Below are 24,539 nucleotides of genomic sequence, written 5' to 3'. Positions count from 1 at the left end.
GTCTGGACAGGTACATCAGAACAAAGCTGAGAGACAGAGAGACAGAGAGAGGAGCTGAGGGAACACCTTTGGAGCAGTTCTACTTTTCTTTGACTCCTATAGATGCTCTTGTAAATGATGTGAATGATGCTTTCACCCTCTTCAAATGGCATCAGGGTTTTATTCCCTCATGTTTTGTTACTGTTGCCGGAAACCAGACATTTATCAGACATCTAAAGATACATGCAAGAACAACGGCGGTTTCCTTCAGGCAAACAGCTGCTAAAACAAATAAAAAGAAGTTTTAACGGTTAACTCTCACATCAAGCTTTACTTAAGCTGTTGTGAAGAAAGTCTTTGAGATGGAATGACTCACACTGGTCTGAAAAACAAGAAATATTGAGCTTTCCCTTCATTTCTGTGGTTGATAGTTTGGGCAGACAATCTCTTCCATGTGTTTCTCCAAATCAACAGCACGAAAGGGCAGCAGTGATGTGAAACTCTGAGTGTGTGTGAATGCCAGGGACTGTAGCCTGATGGGAATTACAAAAAACAACAACCTCTACTACTTACCATTAGAGGTGTTCAACCTTGTCAACTACGAATGTCAGTATTTACTGGCCCAAGAGTAGAAGACAATTCTTTTCTAAATAGCAAGTAACAATTATCATTTTTTCAACCCCCCAATCATTTTGTGTTAAGCTTCAGCAGCTTTCTACATTTTGTGATTGTAAGCAGACATCAGTGACCAAGCCAGACATTTCTTTTTTTGTTGCTCTGTGGAATTTTAAGGCCTCTGTTTAGTCCCTACAGTAAGTATGGCCTCAGGCTTCAGAAGTGTCAACAACATAGGAAGGGGGGTAAGAGCTACTACATACTGAACGGGTTGTTATGCAAACCAGAATCCTAACTGGGTGAGCAGGACCTAGACGAGAAGCAGATGTTTTCTGTGTCACAGCAATAATCACATTGACACAAACCATCGATTGAAAGATTATTTAATTGATTTAAAAATGATTTATTTGGGGAGCCAGTTGGCCTGGCAGTTTAAGCATGCGCCCCATGTAAAGAGGCTATAGTGCTTGTTGTAGTGGTCTCTTGTTCAACTCCCAGCCGTGACCCTTTGCTGCATGTGATCCCCCGCTATCTGTTCCCCACATTCCCGATCTGTCTTCAGCTGTTCTATCTAGTAAAGGCCAAAACACCAGACGAATAATAACTTTGAAAATGATTTATTTACTGTCCTCAGGATGAATTAGTTAACAAAGTCTGGTTAAACAATGTGCCCATTTATTTCATAGAAATGTCATTATACTGAACATTTCCATTGAAGGTGACGTTGAGGTGAACAGGACTTCTGTAGGAATATTTATGGTGACATTTCTGTCCTCTTTCAGCGCTCCTCCACCTTTTGCCACAGTGTCAACAGGCAATGGCGAAATATGCCTGACTCATTCTCGCAGATTGATTTGATATGATGTGTAGAATCAGGTTCTCCATGGCTTTGCGTTTACTGTGGAGAATAAGTAACACAAGTGCTTTTTTTCTCTGCCACCGGACTGATTCTGACCCGGTTGCGCTCCCGGCTGACACCTAACCTCGTTTAAATGCTTATTTTCTCAATAAGAACGAGAACACTGGACACTGAGTCCAAAATCTGATTCTGTTCAGTTGTCCTGTTGCAGTAAATCCACATGTTGTGAATCTGAGTCTTCCCTCTATGACCATGTGTCCACAGAGATTATTTATAAGCCTGCTCCTCACGTTGATATTCAGCATGTTAACATTTTGAATACCTCAATATGATCTGTAGCTGTTTAATACTGTCAGTTATATACACTGTGTCAGGAAGGAACATTTGATTTTGGGGAAAAATGCATTTGTCATTATTTTTGACATGGAAAACATTCATGTTTTTTTAATGATTAAACGATAATTGATCGTTAACATTTCCAAAGATCGATCACAGAAAATACTTGAAATTTCCATCCCTAATTTAAAGAGATTGACCTTATTTGTTTTAGTATTTAATACTTTCATTTGAGAATCGTTCACTTTCCATTTTTCTATAATTGTTCTGAAATTTTCCAACAAGGTATTTTTGTACGGTGATTTTAGTTTTTTTGCAAGTTGCTGAACAAAAGTGTGCAGTGGTTTTATTTGAGTTCCAACACCTTAAAAATGAAAAAGTATGACTTTGTTTACAAAGAAATATATGAGAACAAATACATATCCCAACTGTCCATATCTGAGAATTGAAGTGAAATAATAGTTATTTTTAATTTTGAGTTCAATCTAGTTTTCTTGAAAATTGTTAGAGAATCGTGAGTGAATCGTATTGTGAACCAAAAATTGGGATCGAGTCGTGGGTTGAGTGGATCCTTACCTCCCTATTCGTTGTAGATGGAGAGTGCTCGGACACAATCCTGAGGTTACAGAAAAAAGATTTCAAGCCTGTAATGCTCCGAGGTGATTTCCTGTAAATTCTCTCTTCCTATCACACACACAGGTGATAGAGGTAATGATGATAATATTAGTGGTCTGACTTACTCACACTCTCTGAGGCCTGAAGGTCTGCCTGATCAATGTCTCTTACTGTATTGGGTGTGTGTGAGTGTGTGCCTGCAAGTGTGTGTGTGTGTCTTTGAAGGACTGACCCTGATCAATGTGTGTTAAAGCCTTAATGAGGAATCGATTGGTCGTCCTGGAGACTTCTGGTGGACATACACACATACACACAAACCTGCACACACACACTGTCCATCCATCTGCAGTAACTGGGCTATTACTTGATAACAGTGAAGTCAGTCATCCTCCTGACTCTCTGTTATCTGCTCCAGTGACAGACTGACCATGGCTGCTTTTACTCCACATAGGTTAATGCATAAACAAGAAGGGAGTGTGTTAACACAAAATGAAACATACAACTTGGTCCATGCAAAACAAAACATGATGATTTTTAAAAGTGGATGCATTAGGTATAGATACAATTAGTAAAATGTCCAAGTCCCTTTAAAACTGTTGCAGATGGGCGTTTCATGTTTGATATTCTTTGCCTTGAGGAACATGTCGATGGGAATATGAATCAGGAGTGAGTATAAAAACAAAAGGAAACTGATGATTCATAGACTGCTTTACTTAAAGGGAAGGATCAGTACTTTAGAAAGCTTTTTTTAACAGTCATCAGGTTTTTTGTTTTTTAGTTTTTTTTTAAATATATTTTTATTGATTTTACATGGACATACATTCATAAGAATCGAGGATAAGATGTTGAATATAGACACAAATATAATATAGTCAAAATTAGACTAGAAAGGAACATCAAGGGTGCTGGGGGAACGTACCAGACACCACTAAACCAACAACAGAAACCTCCCAAAAAAAACAAAAATAGGTAAATAGAGCAAGTAGATAATTAGATAATAATAATAATAATATTCAATAAGTAGGAAGTTAAGGAGTGTATTAAAATGTTAGAAAAAATAACAAAAGCAAACAAAACAAAAACACATACACACACACGCACACACACACACGGGGGGAGGGGAGGGGGGGGCTCCAGTTGCACACATAGGTGAAGTGTTACCAGTCAAAGTATTTTAACAGTATACCAAATCTGCTGGATGTTAATCAGTCCAACTGCAGCCCATCAAGATGCTTGACAAAGTTCATGAAACCATCCCAAGTTCTATGGAAGTTCTGGAGGGCGCCATTTACCCTGTATCAGATCTTTTCCAACTGAAGACTAGACATTATATTACGGACGAGATGAGTGTGGGTGGGTGGAGCAGCGTTCTTCCAGTTCAGCAATATCAACCGTCGTGCCAATAGGGAAGAGAACGCAAGAGCTTTTCTCTGTTTGGTAGTTGTGGTTATGTTTGCTGGGGGTACACCAAAGATAGCAGTGAGGGGGCAGAGGGGAATATTTTTCTTAAATATTTTAGAGAACAAATTAAAGAAGGAGGACCAAAATTGATCTAATTCTGAGCATCCCCAAAACATGTGGTAAAGGGTTGCAGGCACTATTTTGCATCGATAGCAGTGAGGGTCTATGTTAGGGTACAGTTTAGCCAGGGCAGAATTACAGTAGACGATGCAGGACTTTGAACTGGATCAGACTGTGACGCGCACATATAGATGAACAGTGTACATTTTTAAGGGCTGTGTCCCAAACATCATCCCCAATGCCGAAACCAAGCTCCCCTTCCCAGCGTTGTTTAATGATATCTAGAGACGGGGAATTAATGGAAATACTATATTCATATATTTTAACAATCCTCCTTCTTTGAGATTTTAGACACAGGGTTATGATATGATCAAGGTGAGTCTCAGGTGGGCAGGATGGAAAATTGGGAAACCTCTTTCTGATAAAGTCTCTCACCTGTAGATAGTGAAAGAAGTGGCAACGAGGGAGATCAAATTTCTTTGAAAGTTGAGAGAAGCTGGCAAAGATGTTATTTATGTACAGGTGCTGAAGACTTTGTACACCCCTGGCAGCCCAGGTATTAAATGAAGAGGAGTGAATAGAAGGAAGGAACAAGGGGTTATTAAGAATGGGAGAGAAGAGAGAAGTGCCCTGTATGCCTTGTAACAGTCATCAGGTTTGAGTCAACCCCCATGTCCTGGCAAAGTGCACAACAGTCCAGTTTTACTTCCTCAAGAACAGCTTAAAATACATTTTGGAAATGGATCTAACTTAAACTGGTCAAGTATTCACATGGCTGGATCAGAGAAGAGTGTGTGTGTAAATATATTTATGTATCCACTCATAGTGGACTGTTTCAGTTCCTTCTAAAATGTTTGTGCCACCAATGATTTCACTTCCCTTTTGAGCATCTTGAACTGCTAACCTTATAAAGACTTCATGTTGTGTTCTTAGTGATCGGATCATAAGGGTACAGTTCAGTTTTAGCTCAAGATGAGGTAATGATTTCGTCACACACACACACAAAAAGAGACAACTAAACACCACAAAAGAATCCTCAATTTAGACCAAGCAAGGATTTATAACCTTCATTCTGTCAAGTTAGTACAAGTCAGGCCTGCTCTGAGTTCCTGTGCTCTCGTGTGTCCATGTGTTTACATATGTCTGGGTTGCAGACGCTCCGTCTGCTGTTTAGAGCACCCCTGATGTTTGAAAGAAATGTGCAGGTGTAAGAAGACAACTCCTGACCCAAAGACTTGGAGGTGTGAAAGGCAATTAAAACCAAGACAGAAGGGAGGAGCAGGAGCCTGGGAGGAGGGGTGGAAGTGTATCCGAACACAAACCTCTTCCTTGGTTCACGTCAGACTGCCTTTGGAGAACTTTCTCACCAGGGAAACTCTCCAGCCCCCACATGTACACAATCAGGCATGAACCCTATGAAGTCAAATCTATTACTTTGACTCCTACCTCCTTAACTAAATCTGCACAAACAATTCATCTGTACCTTGTTACACATTTTGGAACTAACATTTCCTCATCATTTCCTTCCTGTAAGCACAAACAAAACATCTCGTAAACCCCTTGTTAACAAGAGAATTTCAGGGAAAAGTGTGGGAGAAACAAAATCAGACGGCTTGTCATTCCCTATGGCAAGTCTCGGAACATCTTTGGTTAGCTGCTGTGAATTATATGAGAGAGAGAGAGAGAGAGAGAGAGAGAGAGAGAGAGAGAGAGAGAGAGAGAGAGAGAGAGAGAGAGAGAGATGATGGGATTAAACAGTTTGTTCGAAGCCGTGTGCCTCCTACACAGAGACAGATTGGAGGGAACCTCAAAACCCTTCTTTGGATCCATCTGAGCGCATGGCCACAGGCTCTGTGTGTGCCTCAGTGTGTTTATGTGTGAGGCAGTGTGTTTGTGCGGGTCTCTCGTGCACGTTTGTGTGCCGACTTAGTATGTCTCTGTGTTTTTTTTCCTAAAGGCCCAGGGCTGTAGGGAGGGAGGAAGGGATGGAGGGACACCTGTCTCTGTCTGTCTGTGGGGAGGAGTTGGCGGGGTGAATGCAGTGTCATGTTCTCTCTGACTACCTCCACAGTGTGCCGGCTACATTTGAATTCTGTTTCTCTGGATTTTGGCGCTTGGTTAACACTTAAAAACAGGGTTTTTCTGAATGGCTGGTGAATGAGTCTCGTGAAACGGGAGCCCCATGTTTTGTAGGGTGACAAACAAAACTCTGGAAAATAAGAGGCTTCATAGACACTGTCAGAGGCTATGTAAGTGTTAAAATAAGCAGCCTCTTACTGTTGACCCTAGTCCACCTGTGGTCTTCCTGTCTTCCCGTCAACATTACTAATAAGCTTGTTCTCAGCCCTACCTTGTCTTATGCAATACCTTCGACAGTGATCCACAATGTCAATAAATGTCACTTTCGGTGACCCTGAAGGCGAGCACAGTCCATGAGTCATAAATTAAGAGGCATTTGAGTTTGGCTATGTTGTATGAAAAGCCTGGGAATCCACTTGGGGTGGTGGTTGTGCGGGATCCGTCAATCAAACTTACACAAGGAGTCTTAACCCAAGGGAAAAGGGTTTGATTCATGTGTGAAACAAAAGCTCAAGGTTGACTTCTGTAAGTGGACTTCCTTTGGTTAGGTAGCATGCAATAAATACCTAGTTAACTTACTTGCACTGATGACAATATATGTACTTACTTATGTACTTATTCAAACCCAAGACATTACATTTTGCAAAGTGGCCAACAAGGCTAAACAATCTGTAACAGCATGGTCAATCTTCAGTTGGAGAAACGAGAGACTAATTTGAAGACCATGCACATTCAGTCACATATGCTAAAGTCCAAATTAAATGCAATAGCAGGAATGCACTACAAATAAACTGTATTAACAGCAAACATGGTGCAAATATATAAATGATGCAAATATGAAAACTCCACAGAAAACTCCTGCAAAAGATGAATGATTCAAATACATACTGTACATTACAACGGAAATGCTCCAGGCCTGTAGGGGGCGCTCTGTGGAAGATTTGAGAGTGAGAACATGTAGAGCAATCAGACTTTATAGCTGAAGTTGTCACCCAGTCATTGGCTGTTTTCGAAACCGCCTACTATATTAGCAATATGTACTGATTCGGCCAAAATTGAGTATGTAGTATGTGAACAAGAGCAAAATCTGCAGTATGCCAAAACTACCTGGATGTCATACTGATTCGGGAAAATTTCACAGCATGCATCGGACCAGTCTCCCTCGCATACTGTTTCCCATAATGCACAGCGATCGTTCTGCTTTTGTTTTTCTTCTCTTTTTTAAGTGGGCACTCAGTTTTTTGGTGCTGTGAAAATTATTAAATTACATATAAACCACTTCTTGACTTTCTAAATCATAAGTGATGCTAAGGGTGAAGGTTATCTATCTGCTTGGTTGTTGTTTACTTCAGCTTTCTGAAACCGGAATTTCAGTGACATCTGGCTCAGCATACTGCAGACCAGATCCAACAGAATAGTCAGACTACATGATAAATTCAAACCCAGTATTCGTAGGTAATATATAGCAGGCCGTTTCAAAAACAGCCATTGTGTATTTTTCAAGGAACTGTAATTCAGTGAATTAAGAGCACCAGAGCAGAATGCTTCTGTTGGCTTGGTTAATAGGTTGCATCAATGAGCAATGATCACATCAGCTTTTGTGCACTTTAATATGTCAGATACATAGATCACTTTGATGAGAAAGGTGAACCAAAAAAACTGGCTCATTTAAGATACAGTGAGGTGATAATGGAGGGCAGGACAGAAATTATGGGAGCCTCATTCTCATGGGATTTTTGCAGTGGTGTGCATTTGTATTGGTTCTTGGCAGAAATCAGACAAAGAAGAAGAGACTTAACTGACTGCCTGTTCCTCATCTTGAAGACAAACAACCAAAAAAACGGTGGTGTTGCTCATCCTCCATTGTCAATATCAACATATTGCAAATACAGGGCAGTTTTACATTCAGATATCCACAATTTCTAATATCCACTCCGTCCCCCATCTCTGCCTCCTCTGTCTCACCCACACATTGGCTCTTGGCCACTGCTTATGTGCCTGACAGAACATTAGAGATAGCTAAGAGGAAAATGGGACATGTAGAGGGAAAAAAAGAGACAAAAATGCTTTTTAACAAGGAAAGGTTTGGAAAGTGAAACACTGAAAACTAATTAAGGGGAGGGTGAGCCAGGAGAAGAAAGAAAAAAACAGATCTTGTCTGGATACGAGTAGCCGTTAAATAAAGTTGTCAGAACAGAAAAGAGGAGGAGGAAACTGTCGCAGGGGATGAGGCTTTCTCTTGGGAGAATATGACAGGGACTGTGACACATACACACGCATGCATACCCACACACATACAGGCACACACACACACAGCGGACACACAGCATGATGGGAGAGTGGGAGGTGTATGACCCTCATTATGTCAGGGGCTTCCTCACCTGTCAGAAAAACACAGAAGACACACACACACAAACACAGACAGACTAGAACCATGTGAGACTGAGAGAAAACAGACACACACTGTGTTGCGTGTCTATGCAGATCTCACACTGTGTCTATGCACAATAGAGTTCTCATCTGGACACTTGGCAGACTCTTTCTGAAGCTGTTGTGGTCCTGCAGTGTTGAACTATGACTCTTTTAGTTTGTGGCGTCTTCATATCTTACTGTTACAGGACAGACATAACAAGATAAATACAATGAACACACAGACTCAGATACATGTATGAAAAATCTCTTTAAAACATTTGGAGTTCTACAACATCACAATATAAGCAGGATTAAAGCTCCTGCCTCAAGTCATTTCAAACCAGTTTGGTGTATTTGTAAGATTTTGTATATTTTATTGCCATCTGAGAGAATGTACTTTAAAATGTGTATTTTAATGATCACACTAACTAGCCCCCTAATTTGGTGTGGCAGAAGTTCAGTATGCAGGGACTTGTTTGAGGAACCAGAGGGATGGTTCAAGTCCTGTTAGGGACTAGGTTTGGAATTGGGCTGGTAGCTGAAGAGGTGCCAGTTCACTTCATGGGCACTGCTGAAGTGCCCTTTAGCAAGCTACTGAATCCTGCTTGGGACAAACCTCTGTGTGCAGGCCCCTCACTCTGCATCTCTTCATTAATGTTTGAGTGTATTTCAGTATGTGTGTAGCATGTTTTAACAGAATAACATTACATTTATCTGGAGGATTAATAAAGTGTATAATATTACATTAAATTAATGTTATTAACACAGCCCTATTAAGGTGATTAACCTTCCAAGTGGGGAATAAAACACTTGTCACTGTAACTTAAAGGCCCCGGGAACCCAAATCAACAAAAATGTTCTACCTATGATATTTCAGACCATATGTAAATACTAAAAACTATGTAAAAATATTAGAACTCAACTTCTATCCATTTTTCAAATATGTTCAATTACGTTTTTTAACACGTTTTCACACTGGGTTTTAGGGGGGCTGGTTTAACCTGATATTTATTATGTAATTAATATCCAACCAATCAGAAATGAAACACTGAGTCATGTGCACACATGTTTGTCTGTGTGTGATTTGGCTTAAGTGGTTAGGAAAGATAGCCTTATGAAAGCATACTGATAAACAGTGAAAGAGTAACACCTCTCTTCTGTCCATGTATCATTAAAGTCTCTGTACAGTGTTAATAAGACACAGAGTGCTATACTTCTCCATCCCATGGTACATGAAATCTGCCTTCATCAATCTGCTTGCTGAGGACCAATATTGCTTACTAATGCTATTCTAAAGCAAATAATAATGATGTGGCTCAATGAAAGGGCAGACAAAAGCATGAAAGAGGGGATACCTCAGGTCTTTTGAGCTTTACTGGAGTTCTTGAGAGAAACAGAAAGTTCGATATCGGAGCACTTAACAGCGCAGTGGTCACAGCTGATCGATATGACACACAAAGATGTGCAAAAAGAGGCCGGCCATAGTTTTTCTTTAATGTAGGATTGCTTTAATTGAAAGTTAATTGACTGAACTTTCAGTTGAACTTAATGTCTTCTTTCATGGCATGTTGCTCGAGGAATTTCCTTCCAGGAAGCTATTTTAGAGGCAGGCAGGTGTGTTCTTTGGTATCCAGACTCTGAGGCAACACTCCTGCTGGGGGTCCGGAGACGGAGTGTGACATTTGTGGTCAGAAAACATGAAAGAAATGGGAATGGAAATAGATTTCACGTCAGAATACTCCTTTTAAGGGTAGAAAATGTGCCAGGCAGCCTCTCTGCTGACAGATTGGGCTAAGCAAAAATGTATATTTGGGATGAGTTTTGATATTGTCATTCATCTTTGCTGCTTTTGTAAGAATGAGAAATCTTCAAAGTCAGAGGAGCATTTGTTGTGCTACGACAGGGGAACCAATATTCCCATTAATGTGTGGTTAGTCATAATGTATCAGGAGTCCTTTTATTCATATTCAGTGTATTCTTTCATTTAGTACAAACATGATTAGTTATGTTTCACTCTTCAGTAGTTGGCAAACGTGTAAGATATTTCTAAGGAAAGAGGAGTCAGGAAAAAAATACTCAGGCAAACTAAATTTGCTGTAAAAGTGTAAAATGTGAATTTGTCTGAAGATTGGCCGCCCGCAGGCTGAGTTACAAACATTATTGAATTAGACCTGGGCATAGATGTAAACTAGAGTCATTTGTTCCACATCAATCCACATCAGCTTCAAAGGCTGGAGGGTTCATGTGTAGTTCAAAAGACTTTACCATCACATACATTCTCACACTCTGACTTTAACCCTGCATAACATAAAGCAGAACACCTGTGGGTACATTTCCCTGTCTTATATCGATTTTCTCGCACTATACAAAGCTCATTTGGCTATAATTTCTTTTGAAAGCATTGCGTTGCTTTGAAAAAGAATCACTTGTAATTTGCTTTGAAAGTAACAAGCAGGAAATGAGGTAAATTAGTTGTGTGAGATTAGGAATCAGTTTCCCTTTGAATCTGTAATGCAGCGCACATGGGACACCACTGTTCCCCTGTGAGAGCTGAAAGAGAGGACGTCATCTTACATTCACACTCTCCTTTTGTTTGTATTATAATACAGTTATAATCCATAAAATGGTGTTCCGTAGACCGTGAAGCTCGCAGCACTTGGAGTATATAATCACTTCATTACAGAGCAGTTGTAGAATTTGAAGAAGGTTCCTCTTCATTTTTCCTCATGCAGGTGGTTCTTTTCCTCTGCCACCATCTGTGAGCTGCCAATGTCTTCTGCATTCATTTAAACTGCAATCACACCAGAGCTTCTGCCGATAGTTACTTTGCTTTCTAAAGTCGCTTTAGCTGATGGATGCAAATAATTAGCTTATTGCTTCTGTTTTGAAGCCAAATGGAATTCAAGCCAAATGAAAAAACTAATTAAGACAAAAAAAAGGCTAATAACGATGACAATTTCTCAAAACTGCTTGCTAGAAGGGAATCATTTCCTTCTCCTTGAATTAAAGTCTCCTCTAAACTCTGCAGAACACCTCTTGGGCATTCTTTAAATGTCATCACATATGTAGAGCTGTCCCTGTGATGTTGCATTGAACTGAAAGTGATGATTGCAAAAGCTGCAAATTCTAGATCACTCATAAAGTAGTGCAAAATCTACCAGTCACTATCCATCTGAAGGAGAAAATGTATTCAATAGTATATGTTTGTTTTCTGCAGGTACGATTATGTGGAGATCCATGATGGGAACTCAGAGACAGCCGACCTCCTGGGGAAGCACTGCAGCAACATCGCCCCTGCACCCATCATATCTTCAGGGCCCTCACTCCACATCAAGTTCGTATCAGACTACGCCCACCAGGGGGCAGGCTTCTCGCTGCGCTACGAAATCTTCAAAACAGGTAAATAAGTGCTACAGTTGGTTTTATTGTTTTTACAGGCACATGTTTGCTTTAAACAAATATTACACTCAATGCAAGCTTGTCATGCAGAATGGGCCATCATAGATAAAAGATGTAGTTAAAAATGACTATTTTACAAATCCCAGAGACCCTAACATGAACACACTTTACATAACTGTATGTGATAAAATGAAGCACTCGAGCATACATGTTGTTTTTTTTTATATTTGACTTCTTACAGATTTAATGAGGGTTAAAAACAAGAAGAAAAAATAAACAGCCTGTGTGTACAAAATTAACATTTCTATTTTCATTTTCTGGCATTTTATCTTTGAGTTGACAAGGATAAAGAGATTCAAAAATACATGCAGAAAAAATATTTGGAATTTTTGTCTTAATGGGTCACCACCTTCAACCCTCTGGACTCTCATGCCTCATTAAGTGACATTGTTGTATGCAATGGAAACATTTCCTCTATGGGATAAGGTGACACACTCCCCAGAGCCTGTATTTGAGAACCTTAGACTCAGAGGAAACACATGACCCAAGTCTATGACCCTCATGCATGGACAGACTTAATAAAGGGGAACAAGATATGTGAGGGATTGCACCTTTATAAATGGGCTATTAGGAGCTTTATTACAAGCTCCTCATCGAGGACTCAACATGCTTCATTAGGTGATCAAGCCTGCTTCATCTCCCTGCTGTCACTGGAGACTGTGAGTCAGGGACATGAGACACAGCACAGGACCCTTGAGAGCCCTTTAGACTGTCCAGGCGAGACATCGCTCCCCTTCATGGCACTTTATGTGTGTGTGTATAAGTGTGTGTGCCTGACATGGCTCCCCTTCACGCTGCCATGGGTCAGCCAAAGCGGGACCAATTGAGATCAAGGGCGAGTGAGACAGAGGGGCGCATAGTGTCGGCCCCACAGCCATCTTGTCCTGTTCCCCCTGAAAGCATTCCACACATGCCTGCTTAATTGAGTCCTGAGCCCTGTTCCCCTGAGACTCGCACACACACAAACACACGCACAAACACACACACACACGCACATACAGAGGGCTGAGGTTACTAACACAACACGTGCGCTGTTTCTCGCTTACTGACACCAGCCTGTTGGGATTTCTTCTGTGCTCTTGACACAGTCCACCTGATGGACTTAAAAACAACAAGGGTGTCAGTGTTCACACCCCAGCACCCTGGGGAGAGAAGGACAGACATACAAGGGAGAGCAAGATTTGTAATTCAACAAACTTTTTGGGGATTTATGGAAAAAAGAAGAATAACCACCAATCATCAAACATTATCAGCACAGCTTATATTCCCTGTCTTGACTGTATTTTACTCTATGCTTAATTTTTTGCAAGTGGAGCAGTAATTAGGATTATTTCAGTTTCATAGTGAATATTTTGCCAACAATTTATTTTATTTTGTAAAAGGTTTCATTTTTCATTTCAATTTTTATTTCAACTAGTCAAAACAGTTCTTGAATTTCCTGCTTTTGAGTTGTTTTTTTCAATCCAAGGGTAGTTCATTTGTCTGACCCAAATTGGCATTCACTCTGTTAAACAAAATTCATAATTAAAAAATAACAAATGTTGGAGTTGAAAAACGACATATTTCTCCTGATAACGATCTTAATCTAATTAGCCCACTGGCATTGTTCCTCCATTGGCAGGGGCACATCATTTGGCTGTGTATTCCCAAATCTGTAAAACTCATCGTTTCAAACAAATCTGTTTAATGATGTGGTAATGCTATGGGTAAGGTTTGATCTGGTTAAGGCACAAAATTCCTACCATATCAGTCTGTTATATGAGACTGTTCTATTGTTGAAACTTTGTATTGCTAGCATACTTGGCCAGGTTTCCCTTGGAAAAGAGATCTCTGATCTGAATGGAACTAACCTGGCAAAAAAATAAAAATAAATAAGGGTTACATAGTCAATAAATAACTGACTTCATTCAGTGGTACAGCCAGAGGCGGCCAGTAATGACCATGGCAATCCCTGAGATCTGATTGGCCACCCTGAAATCCTAAATCACGATTATCTCTTTGGCTTGTCAAAGGTGGCACTTATAGCTGATGTAGCTTTTTAGCATTTCAAACCATGTTCTCAGTAGTTTAAATGGAGACTTTGGACAAACATCTTCTTTTTGAGTCCTTTCAGAATGAAGTTCAGTAGATTTAAAGGTTGCCACTCTGTAGAGTTACCTTATCAAATTAAAATATATGTACAGGAATATAACATTTATTAGATTCTGGATTCAGTAGATGTGTTTAGTGGAGATAACCGTCTTGGGTCTGGGGTAAGCCCCTCTTGTATCACACCTGGCCACCCCTACAAAAGGTCACTGCTCCAGTTTGGTCACCACAGTCAAAAAGTCTGGCTCTGCCAATGACTTGAATGTTTTTAGGACTTGGTTAAGTACAGTAATTAGTTAAGGAAAGAAAAAAATGTTGGTTTTAAAGACTAGCTTTTCAATGACAACATGGTGAAAACAACAGCCCCTTGACTTGAGTCACTTAAACATAGTGGTGATAGTTTGAAGAAACTCATGCTGACTATTGGGATAGATATGGAAACAGCCGTCTCCCATGTTTAAGTCAGCATGTTCTGTGAGCCGATCTACTCCAAGGATTTTTCATTTGAATGTGAACAAATGTTGTTTTAGGTCATTTGCTGAAACAACAGATGCTGTCATTATTTTTGCTTGGGCAGTCTCTCTTCAGAGTGAATCTTACCCAGTTTACCCGCTGCAAACATGAAGAGAAAGAATCCTGCTGTTCTGATTGATTACAGCGTAGAACTGCATACAGACTTTCTTCAGGTTTCTCTTTGGTGTGTGAGTGTGAATGTGTATTTGTGTGTATTTGGGATCAGCCTTCTCTGGCAGTAATGATGGCACCATTTGGAAGATTCAAGCTGTTGCCATACTGCTAACAAGATCTTGTTATCCTGGAAGGTGCAACTGAACGTCTGGTTGTGTGGGTGACTAAAATTTGTGTGTGTGTCAGGGTGTGTTTATTTGTGTGTTATACATACTGTGTACCTTGAGGCAGACTGTCTAAATATGTTTCTATCTTTGCTTCCCCTGAACACTAGTGACAAAAAGTATCTTCTCTTCTCTCCTTCGCTTTCTTTTATGTAAGTCCACAGTCTGTACTTGCGAGCACATAAAGCCCTGAGTAAAGTCTCTCACTGCTAAATGGGGATAAAAACAAGGATAAAGGAGCTTGTAGTGAAGAGGTTTCAAGCACAGCGCTACTTCTTGAGGTGTTGTCATTTGTATTGCATCATTACAGGTCTTTGTTTTTGGCTTTTCATCCCCCTGAACGTTTGATTTGATCATTGTTTCTAAGTCTTCAAAAGACTATTTGGATTCAAAACACACAATACTGACTGAAATTAAGGGGTATATGTGGGAGGTAGGAAATCAATCTGCCCTGTAACAATTATTGCAATCTTCTGCTTAAATATTTAAATTCTAAAAGAAGGAGCCTTCCACACTTTGTCACTGTGCCACGTTGCTAGGGGGTAATCATGGTTTTGCCTCTTGATTCCTTCAACCCCTTGACTGAATATTTATGGGGGTTGGGGGGGGGGGGGGGGGGGGGGGGGGGTCTCTGCCACAACCCCTCCCTGTTACTGGGGTATTTAGAGTAATGAGGTTTGTGTGTGTGATTGTTTGCGTGTGTATTGGAGGAGATTGTCCCCCACTCTCTGGGTGTCCTAATTATACCTTAAACTGACCCGTCAAAGATTAACAGTCTAATCAGTCTGGAAATGACACACAGGCCTAACGGAAAAAATATATCTGTCATATGAAAGATTAACCTGAACCACAAATCGTGCATGTGTTTTGTTTCTGCAGTCACATTTTGCAGAACTTACTGTAACACATCTGTGAACTGTAGTGAAAGCTGGATCCTGCATTGCTTCATACAGTATGTTAACAGGAACAAAAGGTTCATGCATGCATGTAAGTAACACACATGCAAACCAAAGCCCTGTAAGAAAACAAAAACTTACAACAACACAAATAACAAAATCAAAACAAAAACACATGCCACACTTGTTTGTGTTTACAACTCTGTTACTATGGGTACTGTAGTAAAATTCCAGCCAATAGAAAACAGGCGCCGAATGGAGTGGCCAATCAAAACTCACTGTCTAGGCAGTGTGCCCCCAGCTGTTATTGTGACCTAGAACTCACCAGACACACACACACACATTGATGCCACACTGATGCCGACAGGAGGGCTACTCACCAATGCAGGGCAGCTTGCATGTCTGCACACAAACAGTTACTCATTTTACACACACAGATGCACAAAAACACACACTGCCATTACCTAAAACCAAATCTTATCCCCTACATTTTTGTGTGTACCTTGCGGGAACATGCTTTTGACCCAAATGTGAAGTGAGTCCCATTGGTGCAACTGTGTGAACAGATTCTTATACGTAACAAGTTTACACACACATATAAGTGCACACAACACACTCCTCAGGCGGCGTGATGGGGAAGCTTTCGTGACAATCCTTCCAGTAAGTGCTGTTGTTTACATTCTACCAAACGCCTGTAGGCACTTCCTCTTTCCCTTTGTCCGACTTCCCATCAAGTCAGTTTACTGCACGGTCAGACCAATCACATCGCTGGTCCTGCCCCTTCTCTGGCTTTCATTGAGGAGAGTGGTTAAAGATCAGACCCAGTGAAGCGATAGGTTCTCTTTGGAAGAACTAATGTAACAAACAGCAGAGCCAGGTTTTCCCTAACAACAAACCCAAACCTGTATTAACAAAATAATGGTTTCTGAACATGCACCCTTCATCTTCATTGAAATGTAGTAAGGTATGGTTACCAGCACTCTGCTAACACAGCCTTTTTCCAGGCCATAGATTCATTGTATGTTGCATGTAGAGATTTAAAGCTCCACTGTGAGGAGTTGTGAAACAGATGGAGATCAATACTGATGCCTGTTTCTGACCTACAAACTCAAATGATATACTGTGATTTTTAATCCCTGAACTGAAACAACTATGAAGGGGTAGGTGTCAGACAAGATGATTTACAGCATGATGAAGAAGCATTCCTTTTTTACATTTTCAAGAAGTAGAAGATGTACATCATTGCCTACAATAGGTGCCAAAATCAATAGAAAGCTCCTCAAAGCAACTTTAAGATAAAAGTTTGTAAATATGATTAATATGAAAAGGACATAACCCGCAAACAGATCAAATTAAATCACCCGAAAGTTCCTCACAGGAGATTTACATTTTTGTTTTTAGGCCAGAAAGGGGTTATTTCACTCATGGCGGGTTACAATTGACATTTATATTGAAAAAAAACTGAACAGCCTCTCAGAAACTGAATGGTGTGTGTATATATACATATATATATATATACATTGATCATCTGTTCTCAGCTTTCATTACACTACATGGAAGTGACTATGTGACTTGGCACATTCACAAATAACTACTGTATCCATCTGAATCGCACTGTTCTTCATACTGTGTATGTTTGTTTTTAAATAACCTGGTGCAATTTTTATCGTGCAATAACTTACCTTATCTATTTATCAGATAGAAGTGTACATAGTGTGTATATATCTGTAATAGTTGCCATATTTTATTTCATTTTTACTTTATTTCATTTTATTTTATCTAATTTTATTTAACCCTTGTCATTGCTATTATTAGTGTTATTATATTTTTTAACTATGTTAGTACATTGTTGTATTCCCCTGTCCCGTGTTGTAAGCTGCTGTAACAAAAGAAAGTATATCTTATCTTAGATATATCTTATCTTATCTTATATACAGTATATAAACACACACACATACTGTATATATATATATATGTATGTGTGTGTATATTTGTGTGTTTGTATACTGGTTATATATATGTGTATATATATATACACACAAATCATTCAGTTTGTTCTCAGAAATATGACGTTTTAAAAATTCAGCCTGAGAGGCTGTTCATGTGCAATTATCCTAAAAAAAACCTTGTATGTCCAGCAAATTTGGTCATATTTGAACTGATGTATGAAGTAACTGTTTATTACCATACTTGATGTATTAAACACGTTGTCATTACATGAAGTCATAGTGACAGGATCATTAAGATATTAATAATTAACTCAAACAGAAATCCATCATGAGTCATGCATTGCTTCAAAATCAATTAAGCATTATTTCGCTAAAAAAACTGTTCTATTATTGTAAAGTGTTACTGAGTTTTGTTTAATTTCAGGGAAAGATTTTCCTACATTTAAAAAATGTGCAACTAAAGGAGGGTTTAGAGTCACAGCAGAAAGAAAGTGTTCCAAGTTGCCTCAATTCTGTCAAACGTGTAAGAGGAGCAGTAAATGTTCCCTCTATTAAATCATAATAATAGTTGTTTGGAGCCTTTAGCAAATTGTATTTGGAAAGCTAAAGTGGTAATTGTCTTGTTGGAGTTTGATCTCATCTGTCAGTGCTAAATTGATTCAATAGAGAGTGTACTAAAGAGTGAGATCCCTGCTGGGATTCAGTGACAGTGGCTGAAATTCAGAAACAAACCAGGCTTCACTTTTGCTGGAACTTCTAAGCTTTGTATTGTGTGTGTGTGTGTGTGTGTGTGTGTGTGTGTGTGTGTGTGTGTGTGTGTGTGTGTGTGTGTGTGTGTGTGTGTGTTTGTGTGGTTCGCTAGCCTGCAGAAACCCAAGTGTGTGTATCCCAAGTGTCATCTGCATGTGAACTAATGTTTGTGTCTGATACAGTGAGTGTGGTGAGAAGGGACTATTAACTGACTGGTATATAAGACAATAAGAATAAAAGTAGGTTTCTGCAGGCGAGTGTACTACACACACACACACACACACACACACACACACACACACACACACACACAGACACACACTGACAGACCATGCCCCGTCTACCAGACCAGTGAGCCATAAACACCAGCGCAAGATCTACCCAGCAACACTCATTCACACACACACACACACGCACACACACACTTACTCATACACTTCTCCTAACCTTACCCCATAGTGAAACACGTGTTTCTTTTGAACTTGCTCGATTCAGACAGATGGGAAGTGAAGAGAAAAGAATAGGAAATGAGACAGTAGGAGGGAATTAGCAATAATAGAAGTGTGGAGGATGAAAAGATGTATGGGAAGATGGTAAAGAAAGAACAGCAGGGGAGGAGGGCTGAAGAAAGACAAGAGAAGAAAAGGAGAGAAAAGGAAGGAGAAATGAATGAGGTTGAAGTTGAGCGGGACAAAAGAGAAGTCCTAGAAAACAGACAGATGGACATAGATTACATACAGAGCACTCTAGGTTTCAAACAAAGCTCAGATATATGAATACATGTATTCTTAGTATTTGAGGGTGTTTGAGGAGCGGAGGAGAGGACAAGGTGTTGACTGGGTGAGACAGTGCGAGAAGGGACAGTCCTGAAAAGGAGAGACAGGAGAAAGGAGGGCAGAAGTGTTTTTGCGCTGTTCATGAACATGAAGTAATGAGAATGGAATAAAATCGCTGCCGGCAACAGAACTGGTCAGGCGTTCACGCTACACACAGTCGCACGCACACACACATGCTCATAGTCACGCAGACTGGCGCGATCCAGTGACTGACTCTGCAGGGGGGCCAGACGCAAGGGGAACCCCGTGAGAGACAGTGTGTGTCAGTATGTGTGTGTGTGTTGGTTGCATCTGAGGTCAGGGCATGAGGGAGAAGGTCACAATAACAAGCAAATCAGGCTGGAAAGTGGGACAGAAAAACAAACGGGCAATCTGTAAGACACTTAAAATAGATGTTGCTGTGGAAAAAAGATGTTTTCGAGGCTTTTTTAGATCAGCAGAAGAACTGGAAAGGGGAATTGAGCCTGTTTTAATTTCAGTCATGTGTCAAAGCTAATTTGTAACACAGTCGGCATAAATCAATCAAATCGTACTGCTGACAAGCTGTATCAGGAATGCTTTGAGTAAGCTTGGGCTAATTTTAGAGAAAAGTAGGAGAGAAAGAAAAAAGACAAAGTAAAGAAGCATCTTTCAGTCCACCAACTGACTTCCTCTATACTCATCCTGGCAGTGTTCATTTCGTTAACGAAATTATGAAGATAAATGTTCGTCAACGACTCATTTTTTCATGACGAAAACAAGACTATGAGGAGCTAAAGTGCTTCCCTGTTAATAAAAACTCTTTTGTTGACGAGACAATGACGAGACAAAAACTTTAGTGGCCAACTATCGGACATTAAGAATCCATGTTTCCCCCGCTGTGCGTCTAATCTTTAAAGATAAAAGTGATTCATTCCTGTGACAGGCTGAGTTATTATCTGAGTCTTAGCTTGCTTTATGAACCAGCTCTCCTCACCTCCATGCATCTGTCTCATCTTCATTGATGATTTTTACCCCCGGTGTGAGTTAGTGACAAAATTAACACTGCATCCTGGTGTAAAATCCTAGTTTCCATGGAGATTTTTACAAAACTAATACTTTTAGTTGTTGAACAATGGTCATTATCAACAGCAGTGAGAGCCAAACACATTTGCATGGAAGACAAAAAGATTAAAATCCAATAATACACAGCAAACAGCAGCAAAGGAACAAGAAAAACAACACAAGGTGCACCAGCAGTCAAACGTTTGTAAAAACAGTGACAATAAAAGATGAAAGTGCACAGTACAGTGTGATTGCACATACGTAAGTATTGAAGTTGTACATGTACACGAATCTGGAATATAAACCTCACAAGTATATAAGATGCAGTCTGTTTTTGGAGGCTTGAAGGCAGGAGGCGTGAAGATTTCCATTGCCTTCAACAATGTACTTTCTATGCAGATGAGTAGCTATTTTGAGCCCCATCAGATTTGCTACCCTTCCTGATACCAGAACGGTAGTTGTGCTCAGCCTATGGTGGCGCTGATACTTGTGAGGTACAGATGGATCCACGGCCCAGGACCAATTTGCAGAGACTTGCACTACCTCCCTCCGCTGATCACTTGTAGTCTTAAAGGGAGGAGTGTTTTCAATCCAACCAGCACTTCCCAGAGGTTTTTTACTTAGAAGTGTACCACTGTCTTGTTGAAACACGTCCAAAAGTGGCACCGATAGACTTGCATTGCTATTTATCCAACATCCTTTACGCAATGCAGCTATTACTTGTTTGTTTGAGCGCCATCTACTGGGTTAAACATCACCCCAATTAAGTAAAATAAAACACCTCCCTGCTTTATATACTGTTAGATTGGCTGCACTAGTGCATAGAAATCAGCTCCCCTTTTTAAATGAAAAAAAAGGTATTAAAAGTGTGTCCTCTACACCAACATTTACAGTATGTTGATGTAATGCTCATTTGGAGTATAAAATAAACATACCAGGGATAAAAGAAATTTGGGCTCAAGTGTGTTTGATGTAGCCAGTTTCTCACAATCACAACTGTACATGTAACTTTAATATATGCACACGTATTTTCAAACGCACTTTGCATGCCAGGATAAACACACACTCTCAATGCACGACACTCACTTTGTTCTCATTTGCTCATGCAAGCACGCGAGCACAATAGCAGACACCCAAACAGACTGGAGGGAAATGGGTTACCATAAGAGGCTTAGACAGCGCGCGCGTGTGTATATGCGTGTGTGTGCGTCTGTCTGGGTGTTTGGTCATACATGGCTGGTTTGACTGGAATAATAGTCCAGTTGCTTTGAGCATATCCACTGTATAACTCATGGTTGTGTGTGTGAAGGTATTAATAGAGAGGGTATTACTGCTGTTCAGAAATGAAGAGCCCCAGATTACCCCCCTGATCACTGTGTGTGTGTGCGTGAGTGTCTGTGTACGAGCCTGTGTGTTTGCTTTTATGATAATAACTAGAGCTTCTCATAACTGTTTGACCAGCCGGCCATGATACTGTCAACAATGTCTGGCTCACTCTTATTTTGTGTAGATCTCACAAATATTTTCACTTTCATACCTTCATGTTCTGTTTTACGGAGGATGATTAGGGCCACTGAAAAAAAAAAAATTAAGGTGAAATTGATTTTTTATTATTATCATTTTTCTTAAAAAAAAGTCAGAATTCTTAGAAAAAAAAATCTGAATTCTGAGATTAAAGTCAGAATTTTTAATTTCAAGTAATTCCACCCTTGTCTTAAGTTCTTTTCAGGTTTAGTTACATTTCCTGTATTTTAAAGGTGACATATCACGCTTTTTTCATCAATATATATTGGTCTAAGAGGTCCCCAAAACATGTCTTTAAAGTTTATGCTCAAAAAAACACTTTGAAATCAGATTTTGGTCTGCCTGAAAATCACTCTTTTCAGTCCTCCTCAGAACAGTCTGTTTTGTCTCTGACCACGCCCCCTCAGGAAGTGGATGTACCCTCGGCTCTCCAGCACGTTGATCTAATGTTTACATGTTGGCTGAATATACACGGCTGCTCAGAGATCACGTTACTTCAACCCTCTGAATCTGATCCAGAATCTGATCCTGACGGAGAGGCGCCTGCAGCAGGACCTTTCTGAAGGATTGGTCACAGATTTAGTGTTTCTTGTTGTTTTATTTATCAGTATGTTGACGTGTGTCTTGGTACACAGCTACGGACATGTAGCTATGTGGCTATGCTATCTAGCGCTAGCACTTATCCATGATAAGTAAAAATCATCCACTAGATCTTCAAATCTGCAGACGTGGGGAGTAAAACCGACCTCTGCCAGAAAGGCAGCAGGACCTTTCTGAAGGATTGGTCACAAATGTAGTGTTTCTTTTCAGTATGTAGACGTGTGTCTTGGTACACAGCTACAGCTACAGCTACGACATGTAGCTATGCTAACTAGCGCTAGCACTTTTCCATGGAAAATAAAAATCATCCACTAAATCTTCAAATCTGCAGACGTGGGGAGTAAAACAGACCTTTGTGTTTATTAAGACAGCCTACAACTAGCATGCCTCCCTCCTAAGCTCATTGTTAGCACACGTGTGTGCAGGTAATGAAAAACAGAGGAGGGGTTGAGTTGTATTTTATACAGTCTATGGGCTGAACAAGCTCCGAGCTCTGACTCCGTGACAGACCGGATATTGTTGTTACGTAACAAAAACACTGAAGTCTGAAACGGCTCGTTTCACACACATTTACAGAAAGGTGGAGAAATCAGAACAGGGGCAGATTGTTTTTTTTTTATTCTCGGGGGGTTTGTAGACATGCCAGGGACACATATTTCAGGTAGAGAACCATTAAAAAGTCAATTTGGCATGATATGTCACTTTTAAGCATTCAAAGTGAAGTCAGAGTTAATCTCACAGACAGACTTTTATCTGCTGAAGCTGAATGAGGAACTGCTTAGTTTGCTGTGAGTTTGAAAGCACCCTTTTCTTGAATATCACTTCTGAGTGTCTGTACTGAATAGTATTATTCCTGGGTTGAAGTTTAATCCAGTCTACACCCTTTGAATTTTTTGTAGATAGAGGTTTTTATATTTCTTAGATGAGGTCACATTCTTAAGAGGTCACACTCCACCAATGTCAAACTGTTATATGATTCTCTTTCCATGTTAATGCATCTCTTAATATGCATTTCATCTCTCTTTCTTCCCTCACAGGCTCAGACTGTTCCCGTAACTTCACCAGTCCCACAGGTCTTATTGAGTCCCCTGGTTTCCCCGACAAGTACCCCCACAACCTGGAGTGCTCCTTCATCATCATCGTGCCCCCCAGCATGGATGTCACCCTCACCTTCCTCACGTTTGACCTGGAGAACGACCCCCTTCCAGGGAGTGAGGGGGACTGCAAGTACGACTGGCTGGAAGTGTGGGACGGGCTCCCAGGAGGTGAGACACGACTGAATGGATGTGTTTCTTTCCCTCATAGTAATCAGAGATGATGAATTTTTGATTAAGTGTTGATAATGATGATCCTGACAAAGATGTGGAACAATCATTCAGCCTCTTCATGAATCAATACTCTGAGCATAGTTAAAATATTGTGCTTTCTGCCCTGCCTACATCATTATTGACTGAGGTGGAGCAGCAACTATTTTAGTAGCAATGCGTTGGTAGATGAAAGCTGAGCTTACAGGCAGGATGCTGGCACTCAATGTGGAGAAACAACAAGTTTTCAAGGGGAAAATAAAAAAGGAGTAGCTGAGAGGAGGGAGAAAAGAGGGGAGGTGAGAGGAGGAACCGTAGAGGGTTAGGATATTTCTGGTCTAGCTGCTAGGAGGACTGGAAAAGCTTGGAAGGATGAATCTAAGGCACAAAGACCTTGGATCCAGTTTAAAGGGCTGGAAAACGTAGAAAGAAAAGATGAGCAGTGGAAGGGCAGAGAGAAGTCCTCCACTGCTGGGAAGACTGGAACAAAGGAAGAAGATGTTGGGATGAATAAATGAAGGTCAGGAGACCTCTGGCGTGCCCTCAGGAAGATGACTGGGAGGAGAGAGAAATGAGTTGATTTGAAAAGAGTTCAGCGAGAGGGGCTGGAAACAGGAAGGGAGGTTCGTTTTGGAATAGTATATCTTCTTTAGTGTTTCATTTCAGTTGTTTGGTGATGCTTTCTGTAGTTTTCCACACTTAAGAGGTTGACTACTAGATGTGTGCCAGTTGCTTAGTCCTCAGAAATTACTCAGCAGTGCTTGGCTGGATTCGAGGCGATGAGGAGCAAAAAAGAGGTGCTTTTCTTTTTTATTAGTAACTGTGCTGTAAAAATGAACGTAG

The 24,539-nt window shown here is 40.3% G+C and overlaps 1 protein-coding gene across 2 annotated transcripts in view; it reads left to right on the top strand.

Annotated features, from left to right (window-relative positions):
- The window catches only part of LOC117820823 (neuropilin-2-like), a 136,257-nt gene that overhangs the window by 28,884 nt on the left and 82,834 nt on the right, over nt 1–24,539 (top strand). For both annotated transcript variants that reach the window (XM_034694761.1, XM_034694762.1), the window contains exons 3-4: nt 11,634–11,815; nt 23,430–23,657. In XM_034694761.1, the coding sequence (XP_034550652.1) occupies nt 11,634–11,815; nt 23,430–23,657 (410 nt within the window). The remainder of the gene's footprint in view (nt 1–11,633; nt 11,816–23,429; nt 23,658–24,539) is intronic.

This window comes from Notolabrus celidotus, chromosome 10, assembly GCF_009762535.1.
Source record: "Notolabrus celidotus isolate fNotCel1 chromosome 10, fNotCel1.pri, whole genome shotgun sequence".
Lineage (NCBI taxonomy): Eukaryota > Metazoa > Chordata > Actinopteri > Labriformes > Labridae > Notolabrus > Notolabrus celidotus.
The sequence above is the reverse complement of the archived record's forward strand: the minus strand, read 5'-3'. Positions and strand labels throughout refer to the sequence as shown.